At 38.8% G+C, this 25,692-nt stretch overlaps 2 protein-coding genes across 8 annotated transcripts in view; one reads left to right on the top strand and one right to left on the bottom strand.

The window, feature by feature from the left end:
- Positions 1–25,692, bottom strand: part of LOC127452154 (gastrula zinc finger protein XlCGF8.2DB-like) — a 467,064-nt gene that overhangs the window by 424,644 nt on the left and 16,728 nt on the right. The window contains exons 3-4 of one of the 5 annotated variants that reach the window (XM_051717431.1): positions 20,937–24,301; positions 11,843–16,133 (exon numbers count right to left, since the gene is read on the bottom strand). The exons of 3 other annotated variants lie outside the window; for them this stretch is intronic. In XM_051717431.1, the coding sequence (XP_051573391.1) occupies positions 15,172–16,133; positions 20,937–21,018 (1,044 nt within the window). In that variant the 5' untranslated portion in view covers positions 21,019–24,301 and the 3' untranslated portion in view covers positions 11,843–15,171. Of the gene's footprint in view, positions 1–11,842; positions 16,134–20,936; positions 24,302–25,692 lie in introns of those variants that run through there. One more of the 5 variants, XM_051717432.1, reaches the window with a different exon arrangement.
- LOC127452163 (gastrula zinc finger protein XlCGF8.2DB-like) overlaps positions 1–25,692 on the top strand; it is a 39,713-nt gene that overhangs the window by 5,648 nt on the left and 8,373 nt on the right. The window lies entirely within an intron of this gene.

Here is a 25,692-nt window from a genome sequence, read left to right on the forward strand (position 1 = left end):
TATAATCTTGACACAAAAGTAATTTATCTGTTATTTGACAAGGTTGATACTGTGATAATATTCATTCATCAGTGTCACATATACTTATTTTTTTCTAAGCTTAATAGTGTACAGAGTGAAAAAATTTTAAGCATGGGTGAAACCCCAGTTGTGTGCTCTAAAACTAAACAATTAGGAGAGGTTGGCCTATGTATGATGTAAATGTAATCAAAAACCCCAAAGTTGGCCAGTCAGTAGGCCTATCAAATGATGTAGCTCATCCAGTGGCTTGTTCCACTTCCGTAACTAAAACATGTACAGCTGACAGGGTAGTGAGCACTTATGATCCGAGTTCTATGGGTTTTAGCCCAACATATAACATAGACCCACATGTAGACAGGCAATCCACTAGCCCTCAGCAAAGAGATGGGCGTCCCCAGTTACAAGTAACACACAGCACTCCAAGTGACTTTTTTGATGATTCAAAGATAAATGTAATCGTCCAATCCAATGTTAACCCCCCTCCCTTATTCAGAGGTGATAACACTGACACGTGTACAACTCATGAATGGAAGGATATAATGCTGACTTACATTCACAGGTTGAAATGCACTGACAGTGAGATAACAGATGTTGTCATGAGTCGGCTAATGGGAAAAGCGAGATGTTGTCAAAGTGTATCTTCGCCGTAACCCCTCCCTTGATCCAAGAAAAGACCCAAAAGCAGTGTTCGATATCCTGAAGCACAATTAATTTTAATTAATTTTATAACACTCTGCCTAAAACAGGTGAGGCGATGATGGACTATTGGATAAGGTTAAACAAAGCAATTCAAGTTGCAATTGACTGTGTGTTGAGGATGTGAATGCTGAAGTAGTTATGATGTTCATTTCTCACAGCCCTGATACAAATTTGGCAATGTTTCTCAAGCTTAAAGCAGCAGAGAAGTGGACAGCTTCAGAGGTTTAGGAATGCTTGGACAGTTACCTAAAAGACATGAAAATAAACATTGCAAGGTCTCAATGTGCTACTCAACTAAACCCGACCTCACTAAATACAATGAAAGTTAATCATTCTTTCACACAATTTGGTAGGATTGTATGCCTTCTCATAACAACAGCTCACCTTAGCAACAGATGGCTGTTTCCCCCACAGCATGTCCTACTCCATCCGCACCCCCTTTGCAGGTACCTGGCCTTTCTGAAGTAGTGAGCATGTTAAACAGGGTTTTGTCCATGTGTACAGCATCACTCCTTCCTCCTTCACAGAGTCAAACCAAGACTCATGCAAATGACAGACATCCATGCCACGCCGAGTGTATAACAGTAAAGACCACATGACGTATAGCCACTGGAAATGGCATTAGCTCTGCCATAACTGCTTGAGCCCAGACATATTAAGAGTGAATGTCCAAATAAGTCTCAGCCACCAACAGGGACATCTCAAAACCAAAACAGTACTTTAAACTAGTTACCCCAATATGTGAGAGGGGAAATGTGGTCGTAGTTGAAAAAACCCTCACTGATGAAGTGTTTACCACTTTTTGTTCCAGCTGTCAAAAGCTACCAGTCGAACAAACTGCCATTTTCATTGGGTTTCAGAGGCTAGAGGGAGCTAGTGAGCTGTTCTATGCTCAGATGCTTGTCGGTGGACAAGTTACCCTAAAAGGGATGATTGATTCAGGATCCATGTCATGTACTCTGTGAGGAGGGTGAGTTGAAATTGAGGTCTGCTGACATACTCCCTGATCCTCAGACTCCTCCAAATAATGTGGTCCTTGTTGGCTATGGCAGTTTAATGACAAATTCAAAGTGCATATACAATGTTATCCCAGGTCAGCAAGATGAGTTCATTATAGGGACGAATGTCATCAAAGCTGTTTTGCAAAATGAAATCCAACAAAGTGTACTAGTCGCTCGTATCCTCTCAGTGTGCTAACCCTGAATACAAGGGCTTCTTGTGTATCTCAATGGAAGGGGCCTGAACCACCTGAAAAGATCGCTGAAAAGAAGCTTATGCAGGCAATTAATCTCACACCAAGGCAGGAGCACACTGTGTGGGGGAAAACTTCCTGTCAATGCACTGGTCTCACCGGGAAGCAATGCAATTGTCAAACCTACTACATCGCGAGCTGCTCCAAAAAACATTCCTGCAGGAAGAGTGGTTACGCCTATGTGGGGTGATCAATGAACTCCCATAAAAGTCATTAACCCATTAACCAGTGACACTGCATCGTAACTCAAATCTAGCCAATGTGTCACAATATATAGCATTGGAAGACATCCATGTTTCCCATGGACTTCAAGAATGTTCCACTTACAGTGAAACCATTGCACACGACCCTCGTGCAAAGATAAAAAATTTGATGGATGTTGGCCTGAATGAAATAGATGTTGAGTCTTGTGAAGTGTCCTCTGATTTGAAAGACGAGCTTGTGGCTTTGCTAGGGAAGTATGAAGATGTTTTCTCTAGAGACTCCTTGGACTGTTGCAGGGTTAAAGACTTCGTTTACCGAATTCACCTTACCGATGATCAACCGTTCAGGCTTCCGTATCGCAGAGTGCCACCCGTGCACAATCAAAAACAAAGGCAGGAGCTGAACGACATGGAGGGATGGGAAATCATATCTAAGTCTGTGGGAGTATGCTTCCCCTTAGGTTATGGTCTGGAAGAAGAACGGGGACCTGCAGATATGCACTGATTTCCGCTGGCTAAATGCCAAGACCATAAAAGATGCTATTCCCCTGTCCCACCAAGCCGACAGCCTAGCCGCTCTAGGGGGCAACATGTTTTTCAGCACCATGGACTTGACATCTGGGTTCTATAATGTGCCCCTCTATGAGGCTGACACGAAATACAAAGCCTTTACCACTCCCATGGGCCTGTGTGAGCATAATCGGCTCCCGCAAGGCCTCTACAACAGTCCTGGGTCATTCATGTGCATGATGCTTAGCATATTGGTGATCTAAATTTCACCAGTCTATCGTGCTATTTGGATGACTTGCTGGTTTCTCTCCATCTAAACGTGAGGCAATAGAGCATATAGAAGTAGTTTTCTCAAGCTTGAGAGCTAATAACTTGAAGTTATCACAAAAGAAGTGCCATTTCCTTCGGAAGTCAGTAAAATTCCTGGGTCACAGTGTCGACAGCAATGGAGTTTCAGTAGACCAGGAAAAAGTTGCTGTAATCTCAGGCTTCACCAAGGAGAACTTGATGGAGAGCGATGGTAAAACCCCATGTCAAAAGCACATATGGTCGTTTTTGGGGATGGTCCTGTATTACCAGCACTCCATTCCAGGATGTTACCAAGCCCTTGTTCAATCTAATGGCAGGTCCTAAGCGCAAGCATGGAGGCACTAAAGGATGTAAAAAATGACTGGACAGATGATTGCGACCATTCCCTGGCCGACCTAAAGGATTCCCTTATCAACTGTGAGGTTCTTGCACATCCTAACTTCAAAAAGCCCTGTTTTATCTGTTGACGCATCCCTTGATCAGATAGGTGTGGTGCTTTCCCAGGTCCCAGAGGGTGAAAATAAGGCAAGACCGGTGGCTTTTGCAAGCAGAACCCTGAGCCGCAGTCAAATGAATTATCCCGCTCACAGACTTGAGTTCCTGGCACTCAAATGGTCGGTGTGCAACGAGTTTAGCCACTGGTTGAACCTAAATTGGATGCCTGTGAACAGAGGTGAGTTGCCAAACTGGCCCCTTACCTGTTTGACAACAAACACATCCCAGGATGGCTGAATGTTGTTGCTGACAACTTGAGCAGCTGCCTGTTGTCGGACCTGTATAAGGAGCTGTAAAAAGAAGCCTGTGATTTGCCAGATGAGAAAGTTCAAGATATTTTTCTCCTTACCTGCCAGCCACAAGCTCAGGACAATGCATCACTGAAGGATGGATCCCTTTCGGAGAGTGAGGTATCTTCCTTGCTGGTTGCTCATCAGGATTTGAAATCTGCAACAAAACACATATCTATGGTAATGAGTGAATGCATATCCTACTTTGCACCCCTGTGCAAGATGTTCTTAAATCCACGTCTGCTTCCGAGCTTCAATCCTCTCAGCGCAAGGATGCAGGGTTGTCTAGTGTGATTCCTTATGTGGGAAAAGGACGAAGACATCTCATCATGAGAGATGTAAAGAGAACCACTCAGCCCTGCAGATCATAAAGCATTGGGAGAAACTTACCCTGCTGAATGGGATTTTATACTGAGTATGCAAGGATCCGTATACCAGGCGGAAACGCTTTAAGTTTGTCTTACCTGATGTCCTGAAATATGTGGCGCCGGCTGGGGTCCATGATCAGGCTGGTCACCAGGGTCAATCCCGCACACTCAATCTGGCTTGGAAAATATTCTTCTGGTACGACACGGACAAAGACTTACGTGAGGAAATGTCAGAGATGTGTACTCAGTAAAACCCCTGAGCCATCAGCACAAGCTCCACTGTAACGCATTAAGACCTCTTCCCCTATGGAACTGGTGTGCATTAATTCTGGTCAGCGGAGGACAGTAACAACAGGTCAGTGGATGTTTTGGTAGTGACTGACCACTTCACCAAACTTGCCCATGCCTTCACATGTCAAGATCAAATTGCTAAACGCGTGGCTAAAAAGTTGTTCTGTGTATATGGCTTCCCAGAGTGCCTCCACTCTGACAAAATGGCAAACTTCTGTTTCAGTATATTGTTCAAATTTTGGTGTAATTCTAGGGGGGTGAATGTATACTACTATAGGCGGCGTACTGTGGCTGCTTTGGAGATCGGGCTTACAAGATAAGTTGAGCACCAAGGCAAAGCGTGGTATAATAGTAATGAAAACAAATTAATTTAATCAAATTCAGTGTAGTCAATGTTTTCCAACTATGTCTGATCTCTGTGGAACAGTCAATCAGTGTTTTTTTTTTTTTCATAGTCTAATATAGATTACATCTGTTTTTTTTTGTTTTTTTTTTATCAGTTGCTGTTCATTTTCTTTGGTGCTAAAAATGCATTTGACAGGTTTTGCAGTGTCTTTACCCAGATAGCACACTTACATCTCTGAGATGTCTATTTTAGATCTTTTCTTCTGGAAAGCATCACAATCTAATTAACATCTACTGAACATCATAAAAAGATCAGATTTACAAACATTCTAAATCATAAACGTCTCAAAGACATCTGAGACATACTTATTGACATACACTATATTGCCAAAAGTATTCGCTCACCCATCCAAATAATTGAATTCAGGTGTTCCAATCACTTCCATGGCCACAGGTGTATAAAATGAAGCACCTAGGCATGCAGACTGCTACTACAAACATTTGTGAAAGAATGGGCCGCTCTCAGGAGCTCAGTGAATTCCAGCGTGGTACTGTGATAGGATGCCACCTGTGCAACAAGTCCAGTCGTGAAATTTCCTCGCTACTAAATATTCCACAGTCAACTGTCAGTGGTATTATAACAAAGTGGAAGCGATTGGGAATGACAGCAACTCGTAAGGCCATGTAAAATGACAGAGCGGTGTCAGCGGATGCTGAGGCGCATAGTGCGCAGAAGTCGCCAACTTTCTGCAGAGTCAATCGCTACAGACCTCCAAAGTTCATGTGGCCTTCAGATTAGCTCAAGAACAGTGCGTAGAGAGCTTCATGGAATGGGTTTCCATGGCCGAGCAGCTGCATCCAAGCCATACATCACCAAGTGCAATGCAAAGCATCGGATGCAGTGGTGTAAAGCACGCCGCCACTGGACTCTAGAGCAGTGGAGACGCGTTCTCTGGAGTGACGAATCACGCTTCTCCATCTGGCAATCTGATGGACGAGTCTGGGTTTGGCGGTTGCCAGGAGAACGGTACTTGTCTGACTGCATTGTGCCAACTGTGAAGTTTGGTGGAGGGGGGATTATGGTGTGGGGTTGTTTTTCAGGAGCTGGGCTTGGCCCCTTAGTTCCAGTGAAAGGAACTCTGAATGCTTCAGCATACCAAGAGATTTTGGACAATTCCATGCTCCCAACTTTGTGGGAACAGTTTGGGGATGGCCCCTTCCTGTTCCAACATGACTGCGCACCAGTGCACAAAGCAAGGTCCATAAAGACATGGATGAGCGAGTTTGGTGTGGAAGAACTTGACTGGCCTGCACAGAGTCCTGACCTCAACCCGATAGAGCACCTTTGGGATGAATTAGAGCGAAGACTGCGAGCCAGGCCTTCTCGTCCAACATCAGTGTCTGACCTCACAAATGCGCTTCTGGAAGAATGGTCAAAAATTCCCATAAACACACTCCTAAACCTTGTGGAAAGCCTTCCCAGAAGAGTTGAAGCTGTTATAGTGCAAAGGGTGGGCCGACGTCATATTAAACCCTATGGATTAAGAATGGGATGTCACTTAAGTTCATATGCATCTAAAGGCAGATGAGCGAATACTTTTGGCAATATAGTGTATGTCTTATAGGTATATTTCAGATGAGCAAACAATGTTAAAAATACATCTTTCAGATGTAAACACACACATCAAATAGACGTCTGGATGATGTATGTGTGCTATCAAGGTACATTTTCTTCTTGTTTATGTTTATTATCTTATTTCAGTGTGAATCCTCTCTTTTCATTATAAAAACTTAAGAGTTTTCTCTATTTGTCTTCAATTAAAGTCTGCTCCATTTGCGTCACTGGTTTCAATTTACAACATGTTTTTGCAGTTAAATATTCTAACCAATCACAGACATGTCCGTTGAGCAATTAAATGGCAATGGCCAATCAGAGACTCTTAAATTAGTCCTCTGTCCTATCAGTAATGACAACTGATCCTGAGCGCATGTTTTAAACAGTCTGATGCCAAAATGCTTGCTTTGTTTGACCTCTGTTCGCAGTGGCACACGAAAATTAATATTAAAGAAACATTACCTAATGCGTGAAAGGAAGCTGTGGAACAAAAGTACTTTAGAATGATTTTGGATTCATTGCATGTTGCACTGCTCGCTTGCAACATAAGATGGTAAGTACACTGCAAATGAGCAATATGACAAAACTAAAATGCTTATGTTCTAATCAAGGCATAGACATGGTGTAAATGATTTATTATGCAGATTATACTGCTTTGTTTTTAATGAGAGCATTAGTGAGAGTGCAGAAGCCTGTTTGGAGTGTTAGTGATCTCAAAAGTGAGTGACCACTTCAGTCATTGTAATGGGAGAGTTTGTCACTTTGCTCGGTGTCTGTGTACAATTTATTACAAATTAAAAATCAGTTTAATCATGTTAATAAGTAGGCCAGTGTGAAAAACTGAATCAAGTAAAAACTGGTTTTGTCAATAGTTCAGGAAAAACCTACATATATTTTTTCTATATAACAGATACCCCTTTAAAACAACTTTTATTAGGCCTGAAATTATTAACATTATTACAATATTTAATACTTAAAAGATGCTTAAAGAAAACTGGGTAGCTCATATCCTCCATTAAAATCTGCTTCTCTAAAGAACCAAGCAGTTGCCTACTTTGTGACGTCATGGTAATTTAATCTTAATTTGTCATCATTGTGCAGCCCTAGTTTACAGTGTTGGCAGTAGGCCTATTGCAAGTACACACAGGATGAAGGAAGCACTTGCATGGGGTACATGTACATCCACTGATCAAACGGAGATCTGCTCCCTAAATGATACCGTTAACATCAATGCAGCACAACAACGCTGCCGTGCAGGCGACATGGCCCTTGGGTGTCAGAGAGGAAAATGATGAGGTTGTAGAAGAGGAGAAATGTGGGAAGACATTTTGACAAGCCAAGACAGACAATTTCCTTGAAGGCCACACTCTTATTATTATTTATAAAAATAAAATAAAAAAAATACAACTTTTTTGTAATAAGGCAAAAAGACAATACTAAATGAGTTAGGACATCATGGACACGTCATTAAAAATAATAAAACATTATACACCGATCAGCCACAACATTAAAGCCACTTGCCTAATATTGTGTAGATCCCCCTTGTGCTGCCAAAACAGCATTCAGAGATGATATTCTTCTCACCACAATTGTACAGAGTGGTTATCTGAGTTACCATAGACTTTGTCAGTTTGAACCAGTCTGGCCATTCTTTGTTGACCTCTCTCATCAACAAGGCGTTTCTGTCTCTGCTTAAATTCTAGAGACTGTTGTGCATGAAAATCGCAAGAGATCAGCAGTTACAGAAATACTCAATACAGGTCTGGTACCAACAATCATCCATGTGATTATCTAATCAGCCAATCATGTGGATGCAGTGCATAAAATCATGAAGATACAGGTCAGGAGCTTCAGTTAATGTTCACATCAACCATCATAATGGGGAAAAATGTGATCTCAGTGATTTGGACCGTGGCATGATTGTTTGTGCCAGACGGGCTGGTTTGAGTATTTGTGTTGTGTTGCTTTTCCAAAGTTGTTGTGCCTATAACTCCAGAAGTATTAAAGGTATCTTCATATCCATTTAGATTATGGCTCTGAACAAAGGGGGAGGGGGGGTTGGGACCATCCCACAAAGTTTGGGATCTCTGACACAGACATTTTCAGGGCAGAAAAAGCATAATAAGAAAATCTGTACAAATACAGCAGAGTTTCAGCCCCTTTGGTGTTTAGTCCAAACACTAGATAGAGGTTTTGCACTAACTGAAGGGACATTTGTGAAATTATTTTCTTAATAATCGTGCATTTTTGGAATCTCGAAAAATCAAGATTTTGACATTACTGTTTTTCTGTGAATAAATAAAGGTAGTTTTAACATTATTTGTATTTCAGACCTTTGTTTTGTTAGACAAGAAAAATGCTTCATACAATGTGACCCACATTTGGTTTTCAACCATTAAAAACAGGACAAATGTAACAATTTTCAGATGGTGCTGCATTGAGAGTCATCTCTGTGATTTAATCACTTAGAGCCTTATAAATAAAGATACAAAAAGGAAAGTTTGTTCAGAACCAGAATTTGAAAGGATATTAAGATACTTTTAATACTTCTGGGCCTGTATTCACAAAACATCTCAAGGCTAAAAGTCGCTCCTAATGCAGAAACATAGGAGCAACTCTTAAAGATTAGGGGTGTGTGACTCCTAATTTTAGGATTTAGTAATTCATGAAGCATTTTAACACTTAAAGTAGCCTTTAAACCCATGACAGCTTTGAAGTCGTCCTGAGGACTTCTAAACCCCTAACAGTGATCCGAAGCATGTCAGCTGCCGTCAATCCACAAAAAAAATGTATTCGAATATTATGACATTGACCGTTTAAAAAGTATCACCTGAATCACAGTTGAGTGTATGTATTTAATTAATATAATATTATAAATATTATAATGTTGTAATTGACCTTTAAAAAAAGGTCTCGCCTGAATCGCGAGGGTGTTTTCATTGTTGTAAACTTGGTTAGAGATGCAGTTACCTCTCCCACAAACCAAAATAACCCAATTAGCCTACACCGGAGATAAAGGTTTTGACAACTCTGCGCTCCCTGGCCAGATCAAAATAAAACTGTACAGCACGGATGAATTGCGAATTTCTGTTATCCGACAGCAGAATCATCTATAAAATATCTAGAAAAACGATGTCCTCTCCAGACCACACAGCATATGTTTCCCTTTATACAGTATATATCTTCTTCTTCTTTTGGCTGCTCCTGTTAGGGGTCGCCACAGTGGACCATTGAAAAACCTTGATGAATTTTCGAGGGAAAACAGCATTATTGCTAAAGCAGACAGCAACTCTAAACAGATAAACAGCACCTACTTATTATTGACTGACTATTTTCAAAGCATTGACGAGCTGCTTAAAATACATTCTTTTACAGCATTTGTCCACCATTCACAACATTCAACCATGCACAATAAAATATTAGGATATTTTGGGCAGTGAAATGTTTTGTTTATAATTTAATTATAGACAATAAAATAAATGTATTATTCGATGAAAGAGTTTGTGTATGAAGCTAAACTTCATGTTATGAGATGAATTTAGTTAGTTATAAAGTTTTCGTTTTATTTTATTTTTATTGTAAACCACCGGGTAACTTTTGCACGTCTTTTTTTAGCCTACATCTCTGACACTTTTGAAGGACAATTCTGTTAAATTTAAGACTCAAAATGATTATTCTCCATGTTTTTGCGGTTAAAGAAGAGCGCAATGAAATTTTCTTTGGTTGGTATTTAAAGATTACAGACCAACGTGGCTGCCGCTCAGGCAAATATCAATTCTTATTATTTTTTTATGTTCTGCGGCAGCTGCTGCGAGATGCACTTGGACGCATCAGGGATTTAGGTACACCAGCAGCACGCAGAACTGCCCTGCATTGTGCGGTTTCCTGCTAATTAACTAGAAGATCATGTCCGTGACGACATGGCCCCAATATTATCAGTGGGCTTTTCCACTGTTTTTGGATGTAGCATTTACAGTCAAATCGTGAGACGGAACTTCTCAGCGAGTGCTAATTACTACTGTGTTAACTCATTTGTATGTACTGTAGTTTTCCAAATCAGTTGGTAGCACAGCTTTCACTTTCTTTGGTCTATGTTTAAGTGGAGGGGAAAAAGCAACAAATAATTGAAATGTCAACAGAACGCAATAAGAATTGTGTTGAAGGACAGTTTTGTCTTCAAACACCTAAAGCATATGCTTTCATTCTGAAACCACTTTGAAGTCTGTTCAGCAGGAAACTAATCATAATATATATGTATACACACACACACACACACACACACACACACACATATATATATATGAAAGGCAACAGAGGTGTTTTTGTTACATTTATATTGACAAACTCTTTTTCTTAGTTGTTAAGTTTAAAATAAGCTTAAAATATTGATGTTGAGTTTACGGTTACAATTTTAATTCAGATTCATGAACAGATTCATTCGGACTCGGACTGTTATGGACTCGGTCTTGAGTGTGACACGGCTCCTTTTGGACTCAGACTCGATTGTTTAAAGACTCGGACTTGACTCGGACTCGACTATGGTGGACTCAAACCCAACACTGTTTAAACACTTGCTGGATGAATGTCTTTGACATTTGCACCACGTCTCGCTTTTTCTTCAGCGTCTTGCGCAGGACCAGCACTGTTTAAACACCATGTCAAGTTAAAAAGAACTTCACATTTTCAAAATCACGTTGAGACACCTGCATTCTGATTCATTCTTTGTGCTGCATCTAGATTGTTTTTAGTGCAGTTGTCACAAAAATTCAACAATTTGAACCAGTTCAGGCTGCATACAGTGGACTGTTACATTGTTTCATTTTATTCAAGATTGTTCTGCACCAGGTGAAGTTTCAGCAAATAAACAGTAAGGCAATGCTTTTTTCCCCTTCTGCTCTAGTTTACTAAGGGGCTGCCGTGCCTTGTGTTTTGTACTGTTTCAGTACCTACTGTTAAGAAAGTTGCCTATATGCTTACATAAAATACAGCTATACTAGGAGAAGATACTCGGAGAAGAAATTAGATAGTAAGCAATTTTGGGCCGGGTTCGGGCTTGAAATCTGACTGTATCGTTCGGGCCGGGTAGGGTTGGGCCACACGGTCTCGGGATTGGGTCGGATTTCATTTTAAGGCCTGTGCAGACCTCTAGGCAGATTTCTGTGCATACCCTCAGATTAAATCCTGCAGGCGACCATGATGCCTGTGACCTTAGCGGCGTTTGTGCGAATAGACTAGCTTCTGATAAACTACGGTTTATTCAAAGGGTCATATTACGCGTTAACAGCGTTAAACAAATTAGTGCCGTTAAATGAATTTTGTTAACTTCGACAGCACTAATATGTATATATACTGTGTGTGTGTGTGTGTGTATATATATATATATATATATATATATATATATATATATATATATATATATATATAATATATATATACGTATGTACACTGGCGGCCAAAAGTTTGTAATAATGTACAGATTTTGCTGTTTCTGAAGGAAATTGGTACTTTAATTCACCAAAGTGGCATTCAACTGATCACAAAGTATAGTTAGGACATTACTGATGTAAAAAACAGCACCATCACTATTTGAAAAAAGTCATTTTTTATCAAATCTAGACAGGCCCCATTTCCAGCAGCCATCACTCCAACACCTTATCCTTGAGTAATCATGCTAAATTACTAATTTGGTGCTAGAAAATCACTTTCCATTATATCAAACACAGTTTAAAGTTATTTGGTTCATTAAATGAAGCTTAACATTGTCTTTGTGTTTGTTTTTGAGTTGCCACAGTATGCAATAGACTGGCATGTCTTAAGGTCAATATTAGGTCACAAATGGCAAAAAAGAAACAGCTTTCTCTAAAAACTCATCAGTCAATCATTGTTTTGAGGAATGAAGGCTATACAATGCTTGAAATTGCCAAAAAACTGAAGATTTCATACAAAGGTGTACACTACAGTCTTCAAAGACAAAGGACAACTGGCTCTAACAAGGACAGAAAGAGATGTGGGAGACCAGATGTACAACTAAACAAGAGGATAAGTACATCAGAGTCTCTAGTTTGAGAAATAGATGCCTCACATGTCCTCAGCTGGCAGCTTCATTGAATTCTACTTGCTCAACACCAGTTTCATGTACAACAGTAAAGAGAAGACTCAGGGGTGCAGGCCTTATGGGAAGAATTGCAAAGAAAAAGCCACTTTTGAAACAGAAAAACAAAAAGAAAAGGTTAGAGTGGGCAAAGAAACACAGACGTTGGACAACAGATAATTGGAAAAGAGTGTTATGGATCTTAACCCCATTGACCTTTTGTGGGATCATCTAGACTGTAAGGTGTGTGAGAAGTGCCCGACAAGACAGCCACATCTATGGCAAGTGCTACAGGAAGTGTGGGGTGAAATGTCACCTGAGTATCTGGACAAACTGACAGCTAGAATGTCAAGGATCTGCAAAGCTGTCATTGCTGTACATGGAAGATTTTTTGATGAGAACTCTTTGAAGTAGTTTAAGAAGTTCTGAACATTTTTTTCAAATTGTAATAGTAATTTTTCACATTATTAATGTCATGACTATACATTGTGATCAGTTGAATGCCAAACGTCAAAACATTTTAGACCCCGTTAGACCTGTATTTAGGGCTTACCACATGTGATCGGATTACCCGAAATGCATCTTAATACCAGGTGGAACAGGGTCTTAATAGTTTGAGTATTCAATAAATAAGAGCCTACTCACAAGATATGAAAGCAAGCTTGCATGCTGATGCTAACTGTCCTGAGTCCCAACTGCTTTATGTAAACAAAGTACAGAATGCTAATGTTGTACATTCAAGATTCAATTTATTGTCATTTAGCATTTACACAGGTGTACAAGAGATTAAAATATTTTACTGAAGGGCCAAGACAGCAACAGAAGGACACTTACAAATGGGAGAAACATCCAGGTAAACATTAGTGTACCATTAAGACTGTATTTTAGCCTTTAGCTGGCCATCACTCATCTGTATTACTCCATTATCAATTAAATATATATCCATATATGTGATCAGAATACACTCAGTTGAAGGTTTTTTCTTCTATTCATCCTGTCTATGTATCCCTTCTTTTCCTAATAAGTGCTCTGATGTTCACTCCTTTGTGTTTCTTCGCCCATTGGCCATATTATAGCACTATACAACTGGTTGCCATTTCAAAATCAAAACAACCAGTTTAAAAAGTATAAAACATACTGACAGTAGTCAGGGCATGGACCATGGAGTTGGCCATTTCTAGGTCTGTCCCATTCAATAAATGTTCCATTGCATTGAAACATTGGTGCTATTAAATTCTCATAATGCACCATGTGAACAAGGGATAATCGTTGTTCACTAGGGGGGTCCCCTGGTGTTTCAACAAAACCAGAATACTAGAAACGGAGAGAACTAGAATTTTTTTAAATGATTGCACTGACACAATGCAATACTCCATTATCTGTCCAAGAGTTCATTAGTAATCCAAACAAGGTTATGTCGGAAAATTCTAAATACGCTCAAGTGCGGCATGCGCTGTTTTCTAAAGAAATTTATAGACGGCAAGTGACACTGGCAGAGTGGATCCTCATTTTTGCCTTTTATTTGATTTATGACTATTGGTTCACCTAATTTTCTAACAATCAACGTTTATCTTAGAACTGAACAGTCGCTAGGTTAATTAATGTGCTTAGGGCTGCATAGTTCACTGTGACAACTGCCCCACCATGTTGGTACTGTGCACGCCATTCGCCATGCCCATGATCTTATATGAGCAAGACTACCATGTAAAATCTAACAGGAAGAACAGGAACGTCACCACCACCGCAGCGCATAGGCTACTGTTTGTAAAAGTATATGTATATACAAATAATGTAATACTTACAAAAATTATGTCTGTGCATTTATTTTGACTGCAGTGAGTGACTTCTTTAATCAAAACCAGCTTTTATTTATGAAACAAGTCGAAATAAGTCACTCTTGTGTTTACCTCATTCCACAAGGCAACGAGCTGTCATCAAACAATTGTCACATGACAAAAATATATACAAAATAAAAATATATTTTTTCTGTATTTTTTTGTGGATGTTCCAATGTCCTGGGTTTGGGTACTTTTCAGAGAGCTCAATACAATTTTCAGTTCGTGGTATAATAAATGTAACAGATAGTGTAAATTAGACAAATGATATCATTTCACATCGATCACAGGCCCCTGAATCTAATCGGAATCGCATCGCAGTCAAGTTAATAATTGTTAAAAAAGACTGGGTGCAGTATAACAAGTAAAAGGTGCTTCAACCAAGTGGTTTAATAAATGTCTTGTGAAGCGGTCAAGTTGGTTTTGGGTGAGAACAGACCAAAATAATAACTCCTTTAGTCTCCTTGGCGATCATGATTTCAAGCTCGATTACACTTCCTACAGCGTCATCTAACGCTCTGCGCATGCTTCCAAAAATAGAGGCATTTTTTTCTTCTTCACAATTTTGTTAGGTGCATTGGCACATTAGAGGTGCAAAAAGATCTAACATAATTGCTTAGTTTCATCTTTTATATATTTTTGACAAACTTGCTTTAACAGAAGTGTGAAGACTTTTTATAGCCACTGTATACATACACATATTTTATTTGTTTTTGCTATATATCGCCCAGCTCTACTTCCTACTATCCCTTACATAGAATGACAGCTGATTCATCACAACAGGTAATACAATGTAGTAAACGACCCTTTTAGATGTCATTCTGAAGTTCATACCAATGACAAAACATTACTTGCAGTTTGCTAACTTCAACAACTCTGGGCAACTCTCTTTTCTATGACGTCTTAAAGACCTTGGTTGGAGAAAACTTTTCCCACATGAAGGGCAGTTGTATGGCTTCACTCCAGTATGCACTCTCTCATGTTGTTTTAGAGCGTATGCCCGAATGAAACCCTTTCCACATTGATGGCATGTGAAAGGCTTTTCTCCAGTGTGAATTTTCATATGCATTTCATGGCACCGTTTAAACACAAAACTCTTCCCACACTGAGAGCATACGAAAGGCCTCTCTCCAGTGTGACTTCTCATGTGTCCATGAAAGCTTCCTCTACTCATTAAACTCTTTCCACACTGAAGGCAAGTGTAAGGCTTCTCTCCAGTGTGATATCTCATGTGATCCTTAAGGACTCCTTTCTTTGCAAAACTCTTCCCACACTGTGGACACGTGAAAGGTTTCTCTCCACTGTGATTTCTCATGTGCACATTTAGCGATCCTTTAGATGTGAAACTTTTACCACACTGATGACATGTGAAAGGCTTCTCTCCAGTGTGAAATATTAAGTGTCTTTTAAGGCCTAATTTGTCTGTGTAACTTTTTCCACACTGAGGGCATATAAAAGGCCTCTCTCCAGTGTGAACTTTAATGTGCATTTTAAGATGTTCTTTCCGTGTAAAACTCTTTCCACACTGAGGGCAGGTGAAAGGTTTTTCTCCGGTGTGAACTATTTTATGTTTCTGAAGACTTTCTCTCCGTGCAAAACTCTTTCCACAATCATGGCAAGTGAAGGAATTTTTGGCTTGAGTTTTGTTTTGTGAGAAATTCTTCTCAGACTGTGAGCAACTAAAAGATTTTTCTTCAGTTATGAAATGAGGATTCTGATACTGATGTTCCTCCTCCACTTTATTCAGTTCTTGACTTTCCTTTTTCACTTCTATCGGTTCTTGATTTTCTTCTTTCGTTTCTATCAAATCTAAAAAGAAAACATCAATGAAAAGCAATTAAAGTGATCCTAAATGTAATGGAAGAAATCTACAGGGGTCAAATATTTATTTTATAATAATTTTTATACTAAAGGTTTATAAAAGTTGTCTTGCTCATGTAAATTCCAACAAATTAGTGCTGCACGATTTTAAGAAGAAATCATATTGCACTTTTGTCATATTGCGATTGCAACTGCAAATATGTTGAATATTTAACATCTTATATTGCTGCTGATCTGACATTAAAGATAAGAACAAAAGTGCATGATACTTTCTTGACTACTGTAGTCCTATCACTGCAGATCATGTGATTGATTCTAACAGCAGCCAATTTGGTAATGATTCAATATTTTAAAGCTGTTGCACAATAGTACAGAAATAACGATTACATAATTTGAAGAGAAATCATGCTTTTGTATACAAAGACACTTTGATACAAACATGCAAGTATAGAGACTAGCAAGTCACAGCAATGGTATTCATTTGAGAAAAAAAAAAAAAAGCCACGTAAGATTCGTAAAGTTGTTCATTAAAACGTAATCCACAAGGCAAAGCTGCCGCAGTATAATTTACACTGAAGAGAACTTGAGTAAGATGATAAGTTTTAAACTGGATGCAAAGAAAAAAAAAGCAAAAATATGTAATACTTTATGAAAAGCAAGATCAGGGCCCTGTTGGGTTCTCTAGTATTGAAGAGAAGAGAGACACACCTTGTTCTCGGTCTGGTTATTTTTATTTCACACGTACACAACAGGCCTGTATTCACAAAAAAAGTCTTAAGGCTAAAAGTAGCTCCTTCCTCTGGAATTTAGGAGCAACTCTTAAAAATTATGGGCGTGTCACTCCTAGTATTGGATTTGTATTTTTTTCATCTAAAGAGTAATACATGGAGCATTTTAACGCTACAGGTACCTCCTATACCAACAACAGCTTAGAAGTCGTCCTGTGGACTCCTTAAGAGTGAATCACAAACTATCCGAAGCATGGCTGCTGTTGTCAATCCACGTCATAATCGATTTAATGTATTAGAATATTATAATGACTTCACGAGGGTTTTTTCATTATTGTAAACTTAATTAGGAATGCAGTTACCTCTCCCACAAACTGAAACAACCAATTTACTCCGGAGATAAAGGTTTTCAGCGATATATTAAAAGAACCTAGTCTACTATTTTAGGTGAAGAATCAAAGTTTACGTAGCCAATGTGGGATAAATTTATATTTAGGGTATGAAATTAGCACCCGCCAAATTCGTGTATTTCATGCACAGCGGGGGTAATTTTGCGGGCAACCTGTAAGACGTCTTGGAGTGACATATGACAAGAAATGCCTTTAGACACAAAGAATCGTGTTTGAAGAGTTCACTCATTTTTTTGCTCTGTTTCTGTCATCTGGAAACAGTTTGCAAGATATATATACAAGTCTATAATAACACTACAAATGATCACAGACCATCTCAGGAGGTGCTCTGAGTTTAGTTCGTAATATTTCCAAAGAGCAGTTTTTTTTTTTTTTATCCACTGTGCTAATTCCACAATTTTCTGCTGTCTATGTTACCATACGAAGCAAATGGGGCTACAAGTGAATTGTTATGAGAGTAATCACAAGCCTCTGTTTGTATGTTGTAAAATTATCATTATGATAATAATAATACGGTACGATATGCATACATTTTTCTAGACTGGAACAGAAGAGCGTACCACCATTTCTCACTGACCTCGAAATGTGACAAATTCAAAAGAAATGCCACATTCACGTGGAAACATTTGTTCCTATGCTTCATTTTTTTACTTTAATGGTGATGCTGCCTCCAAATTTCCCTTTAATTATTTCCATTTTTGTTGAGCAAAAAGCAACAACTTTCTTTTCTAAAGAAAAGTCTTTACTGTAGTGTGGGTTGTGTATTTTCCATAGCTATTTTGTGCTTGTAAATAAAATATACACTTCCCCCTGTCTAATGAATTTCCCTGTCTACCATGCACTTTGGGCAATTTAAGAGAGCGCACTTTTTACGTCCTGTATATATACATTGTTGTGTCGTGTTTGCTATGGAGAATGCGAAAGTGCTGCTCTAATACCGATACTGATTTAGACTGGAATGCTGTTTATCAGATCGTGATTCCCTTGTTCCCGTCAACAGGTACTGTGCATGATCATTTAAGCATAATGAAAAACATACAATAGAATCATCAGACAAATAACAAAAACATGCAAATACAAATCTGAGTATATGTGATGTAACGTGAGTCGTGACAATCAGACGTTGTGTTGAGCTATAAAGACTGTTTGAGCCATCATGAGTGCTTTTAGTTTTACTCTCTTCAACATGAGCACTCTCAGTGTCAATCAAACAGGCGCGCTCTCCAGGTGTTCACAGTATCTCATCATCAGTCACTCATCTCAGCGCTATTCTGTGAGGATCCCAATTTAAATCTAATTAATGTTGGTCACAATACCACCAATAACAGATGTAACTGTTTAACCTTCAATAACAACACCGTGTCTTCACGCATTTGCTTAATAATTAGTGATTTGTGTTACAAGATGCCAAAGACAGTAAACAATCATAGATATTAATGATTTCTCACTGGAGCAGTTTTAGAGCTTGTAATGGATCTATTTGTCTTATTTTTGAAAGTATCTCTGCTGTGTGTGATGCTCTCATGGTTTTTACTTGTTGCCAGTATGTCACAATGACCTTTTGATATTGACAACAGAACTATTAATAACTGTTTTCAATACAAATAAATGTTAACAATTCAAAATTAATGTAATTTTGATAACATTATAAAAAGGTTGAATTTCTTTACCATTAGTTAATGTATTAGGGATCATGAACAAACAATGAACAATAGATTTTTACAGCATTTATTAATCATAATGTTAGTCAATACAATTACAATTGTTCATTGTTAGTTCATAGTGCATTAGTGTGCATTAACTAATACAACTTTTAACTTTAAAAATGTAATAGGATATGTTGTAACCAATAGGAAAATTTCACCCCAAAATGAAAATTTGCTGATAATTTACTCACCCTCAGGCCATCCAAGATGTATATGACCTTCTTTATTCATCAGAGCAGGATTTAAGATTTTTAGGAAAGTATCCCAGGTTTTTAGCTTCATCCAATGCAAGTGAATGGACACCAATTTTTGACGGTCCAAAAAGCATTAGTCAGCATCAAAGTAATCCACACGACTCCAGCCGATCAAGTAATATCTTCTGAAGTGAATCGGTACGTTTGTGTGAAAAACAAATCGCTAATTAAAACATTTTTAACTTTAAATAGGCGCTTCCGCCAGCTCTCTGTAGCTGTTTGAATTGACCTAACACTCGCGTGAAAAACGTTCCTCTGTGGTAAACAGAGCGGAATTCTGAATTCTCACATGAACGTGCCAACGTGATGACGTCACTCGACAGCGACGTGAGGCATTCAGTGCTCACAGGAAGCAATTTTTAAAGTTAATAAAGTTTTAAATAGCCATTAGTTTTTCACACAAACGTATCGATTCACTTCAGAAGACATTACTTGATTGGCTGGAGTCGTGTGGATTACTTTGATGCTGACTAAGTGTGCTTTTTGTACCATCACAAATTGGTGTCCATTCACCATACTTTCCTAAAAATCTTAAATATTCCTTTAAGTTTATGTTAACTACAGTAATGTTGTTAAATCATGTTAACAAATGGAACATTTTTATAAAGTGTTACTGTAATTTTACTGTGTGGGGCGTAAACATAACTGCAGCATATAACTTGCAAAAGTGTGGCAAAGGGCACTTTAAGAAAAAAATCTGTATCGGACGATCTTAGTGTTAAAAAAATAAATAAAAAAAATTGAACATTGGTATTGGCCTCAAATTTCCTGATTGGTGCACCACTAGTTTTGGACTCTATATTGACATCCATCGTCCTGGATTCTGGGAGTTTATTAAACGCTGCCGCTTTACACAAAAGATGTTGACTCTGGCTCCATTATTGTCTGTTTGTTGTTGTATTGTTTGGTTTACTTGTTTTGTTGAAATGTGCTTTTGTGTTTGAGCATTGGCTGAAAGCGCTATATAAATTTAACTTCACTAAAAAATTAACTCAGTCATGTGCTGTCAACATGGCAGTGCCCACGAGGGGGCGACCCGCTCCATGTAAAATTAAATGGCTTTTATTTCAATTACGGATATGACTGGAGTCTTTATTTCAAGCGAAATAAAAAAAAAAAAAAAAAAAAAAAAAGGTCTTTTACTACAGGTCTTTGTGTAAAACTTTTTTAATAAGCAAAAACGTACTTAGTGCACCTTTAAACTTTATTCTAAACGCCTACTTCCAGATACCACACGTGCATCTCCGATATGTGTTTTAGATCTTTTCATCTGGAAAGCATAACAGTTTAATTAACATCTGCTTAAGGTCTTAAAATGATCAGATTTAAATGCTAACATTTTAAATCATATGTCACAAGGACATCTGCTGAATGTCTTTCTAATGACATCCGAGAGGAAACGTCGTTAGTACATTTTATCTATGAATTTCTACTTCCTATTTGCTGAATTATTGTTGTCGTTAAATAAAAAAATAATGACTGAATATTAATCATGAGTTTAACTGAATTCATCCACCTGGCCATATTTCGATAGATTGTGCAGCCCTACAACTATCTTTTCGATGCATTTTCAACGACTTTTTGTCTCTGTTATTGTATAACAAGGTTTTTTCACCTCCTGAACGGTTTTATAACTACAGTCATGAAATCTGTTCAACTGTCTGAAAGTAAAGAATGAAGATTGAACACGAACCTGTTTGTTCCTCAGTGTGTTCTGTTTTAATTCTGCATGCTTCTGGATAACCCATATCTTCACTCTCCTCTTTAATAAACATCTTTACAACAGTGTCACACAGATTTCACTTGTTTCCTGGAGTTTTGCTGATTTACAGACAACTCGCAATTCTCCCGCTTTCTACTTGAAAATAAACACTGGAACAGCGTTTAAAATCTACAATAAAACTTGTGAAATCACTGTAAATAAAAGAACTGATAGTCACGCATTCATTCTCATTCTGCTCGGAATCTTCTTCATCATCTTTTTCTTGTCTAATGGCGAATCGCAAAGTAATATGGAGCATTATCGCCACCTACTGACAGCATGGACCAGAACAAGAACACATTTACTGTTGGAGACATACGGACATCACAATACACCGGCAGTTTCAGTAAATTATAGCCTACAACTATATTTAGCAGTCCGAATTACATTTATGATTGTTTTATTATTTAGGGGTCTAGATACATTCTTTAAGGAGAAACAAAAGGACTTTACATCAACAGAAAACAATCTAAAATTAGGTTTGTAATGTATTCTATCTTTGTGATTATGAAATATACACACACAAAAAAGCAATTTTAAAGTTTAATCAAGATTATTATCATTTTTTTAACGAATGTCTAGTACAAACAATATTGGCCCTCAAGAAATGATGATTCATTAATAAGTTTGGACTAAAAGCATTGCATAATCCCGGTGTCCTTATATATATGGAATAAACACAAAATTAATATAAATATACACTAAAATACAGTGGCTTGTGGTGGACTTTTGAAATGAGGCGGGTTCTTTGCAAATTCATATTTCAGTTCCATTTGATGTTTACAGAGCTTTCAGGTTAATGCATTGGCATTACCAGGATGCAATGTTTGGGTGGCCATTTTGATCTTGGGTGTCCACCAAAGCGTTTTTTTGCCAGCTGAAAATGCCAAGCACTCTTCTGAAAACGCCCAGCTGGGAGGCTTGAGAGCGCTTTTGAGGCACAGCGTTTTTTCAGCTGAGACACTTTGGTTGCTATGATACGGAATATCTGCGGAAGTAATGTTATCAACAAGTGCTAAATGTAAAGATGTCGGCACAAGGAAGAGTACTTGCTCTGGCCCTTGCTCTGGATGAAGGGAAGGCTGAAGCATTATTTTTTCTTATTAATATTGCGGTAGTCCAGGAATGTCATCTGGTACAGACATGAACACTCAGAGCAAACTTCTCCTCCACTGTTGTTCAGTCATTATACAAGTAGGATGTGACTGTTGGTCGGTGTGGGATTTGTCCCGCCGCTCCTCCACTGTGATTGGATGTCTGGGTGAAAAGTGACCGTGGCGAGCTTTGTGTTTTACCCAAAGTTCAAAATTTTTAAACTCTCGGCAACCAGAAAAAAAGTCAAGCATGGAACAGACGCTCAGCGTCTCGTCACGCTGCTGGCTTTTTTAAATACGTGGCGCTCCCATTGCAAACAATTGAAAAAATATGCTGGCCTCAGGAAAAAAACACTTTGGTGGACACACAGCCTTAGGGTGGGCAACGTTCATTGGGGCAAAAAACAGTTGCGTTTGGTATTTCAGCGCATATACCTGCTTCTTATTCACCAATCACCTGCAATGTATTTTAGCAATCGCAATCAGTGCTGAGTTTGTGCTAGGTCTTGATTTAAATGAAGCCACTGTCATCCCTTTTTGCTTAAACACACCTTCTTTCTATGTAAATCTGTCTCATTGTAAGTTGCGCTTTATTCACAAAAATTGCTCGCCGCAATTTACATTGCGCTATTACTGCCAAATGAAAAAAGGTGGTAAAGCCAATTTTGTTTAACAGAGAAGTTTGTGTACATTTTCTTTCGATCATATCAGCAATCATTTGTCAAATAATGATTAAATGAGGGAGAAGAGCATTAGTATCACAGTGATGATGTACTGTCCCGGCAGAGTACGTCATATCATGGTGGTGATCTGCTGCATCCTCCACTCTATAGCACTCAGAATCGGCCCACAAGCTCGGAATTTTGCGTGCATATTGCAGACATTTTGTGGGCGTGTTTGCGCTATTGGCTGATCTGCAGAATTCCTTCTGTGAATTGGGGGTGGTTGTTCGGAATAACCAGGTTGGTTAGAGCTGGAAATCTGCTCATGTTTGTGAAGTTTGTAACACACCGGGGCATCAAGCAGGATGGCTTTGTCCTTGTTGCTCAGATCTGAAATATTTCACCAGATGAGGTGTTCTGCAGACACCTGGACAGTGGTCCTGATAGCAACACCGCCATGCTGCAAAGTGTAGGCATTACCCAACAGCTTGGCTGTGAGCCTACATGGCTTGGATGGATAAACCGGCTTAGATTTCCAAGCCAATGTGAAAGAGACTGCATCTTCAATTGGGGGAAGATGTGAACATCTTCTAAGCACAGTACAGTCAAAGGATGTGAAGGCCACATAGGTTATCATAAACATAGGTTATTGCAGAAAACAGTGAGCGCCATGTCTTGACCAGCTGATCCCGGGCTGCGTAATCAGGTATTCTCTGTAAAAACCATTCGTCCAGTCAAGAGTGCTCGGGCACATTAGGGATGGGCTTTTCGAGCTAACGGCTCTCAACTGAAGCAGATATAGCACTGCTTTCAACAGCTCAAGGGGAAATATAGATACCCTGCCCGTTCACTGAGTGTGACCAGGTCTCAGCATCATAGGCCTCCAGCGATACAGCATCACCCTATTCGTCCGCGCTGCAAAACAACATCAAACCATGCACATCAATCTCAGGATCGCAGGTCATTAAGGTTGAACCATATGGAAGAAGATGCTATATACGGAGCACTGGAGGTGCGTAAGGCTTGCGCCAGCGATAAATTCTCTACAAAATCTCCATACTCTGTATCCTGCCCTGACGCCCCTTCATCGTGTGGTCCCTCGGGTGACAGAATGAGCAAAGCGGGAGGGAAAGGGATCAGCTTCCACTTTCTCATTGAAAGCAAGTGCGAGTGCAGCATCCTGAACTTCATGCGTTCACAATAAACGCCATCAGACCCCACGAGTGCTGCTTCTGCGTGAGCTCGGCCAAAGCATAAAAGACAGTGCTCATGCCCGTCGGACACGAGGATGTATTGTTCACAACTTTGAAAAAACCTGCAAAACACTGGTCATGTTTCAGCAAGCGTACTCTTTTAGTTTACTTCAATTGGCTCTTTCTGAAGTCCAATGTAAACACTGCAACAAAGATGTGCTTTCGAAGTGGTGCTTGTTTGCTGGCACATGCAGGAAGAAGAGTAGAACTCGTTCCTGCTCACCAGTTGCAAGATGCTCAGCGAAGCATTGGTCTAGGGTTCCAGGAGCATAGATGTCTACGCTGCCCTGAAAAAGAAAAATTATGATGAGTAAAACTGGGCTCCGGCTAATATGATCACGATGATGTCAGCATAGGTGGAGCACCAAGCACCAATTTAATTGCCGTGGAGTCATAGGGTTTTAAAGTCCAGCCCCCTGAAGGGAGCTCCTATAGCATCAGCTTCTGACGCAGTGTCGAAGTTACTTTCTTGAGAGGGAACAACAATAATACTCGACACTGGAAAACTTTAATTGCTTTAATAAGCCAGAACACAAAATTAGGCTTAAAATACATTTTTGTGTTAATTTTAGTAAAGAAAAACTCAAGAACTCTTTCCTAAGAGAAGAAAGTTTAGATTGGCCGGGTGAGAAGTTCTCATTCATGAGCCAGAAGCTTGAGCAGAGAAGTCACACACACACACACACACACACACACACACACTATTAACCAAACCCAATTTATACCTTTTAGTCAAGGGTTCTTGCACATCTGACTATTCTAAGAATTAACTCTGGTTACATTTCTTTGAACAAACACCACCACCTAGGATGTTTACAAACGCACTGACCCTATATTCTGATAATGTGTGAATGTGACCATCTGCTTTATGCTGCGTTTAAACACTTGGCGACTCAGCAGAAACTCTGTCCCCTCTCTCGAGGCCACACACACACACACATCAGCAGAAAGATCTTATGAACAACATTTCTAACTCTCCTGTTAAATGTCATTCTAACACCTTAAGGGATTAATATTGAACTTAACATCTAAACATTAATATCATAAAGGCAATGTAATAATCAGAAACATAATCAAATTATTTTTTCCCCTTACACGTTTAAAAGAAATAAATGTAATTATAAAAGAAATTGAATTGTGTTCTGTCATTATTTGAGCATGTTAAATGTCATAGGTACAAATAGAGAGTGTGATTGTAATCAGGGTTGGGAGGGTTACTTTTGAAATGTATTCCACTACACATTACAGAATACATACTGTATAATTTAATTTGTAACGTATTCCGTTAGATTACTCAAGGTCAGTAACGCATTCTTAATACTTTGGATTACTTCTTCAGCACTGGTAGATTTTTTCACTTGTTTTGACTATAAAAACTCTGCCAGTACAGTAAGACAAAATACACATGTTAAAAATACATTATCTGAAAAACCTAAATATCTTATGCAGTGTTGTTTCTAATACAAGATCAATCAAATTGATCTTGTTTTAAGGATTTTTAGATATTTTTACAGGAAAACAATACAAAAATTATCATCAAGAATACAATATTTGCCCTAATATCAAAGGTCGTTACTAGAAAAATAGAAATTATGATCCAACGTGAATTTTCTTGATAAAAAATATGATCGTGTCTGGTAACATGTGCAGGTAAAATGGCTAGAAATAGCATTTTAGC

Source organism: Myxocyprinus asiaticus, chromosome 14 (genome assembly GCF_019703515.2).
Source record: "Myxocyprinus asiaticus isolate MX2 ecotype Aquarium Trade chromosome 14, UBuf_Myxa_2, whole genome shotgun sequence".
In the NCBI taxonomy this organism is placed as follows: Eukaryota; Metazoa; Chordata; class Actinopteri; order Cypriniformes; family Catostomidae; genus Myxocyprinus; species Myxocyprinus asiaticus.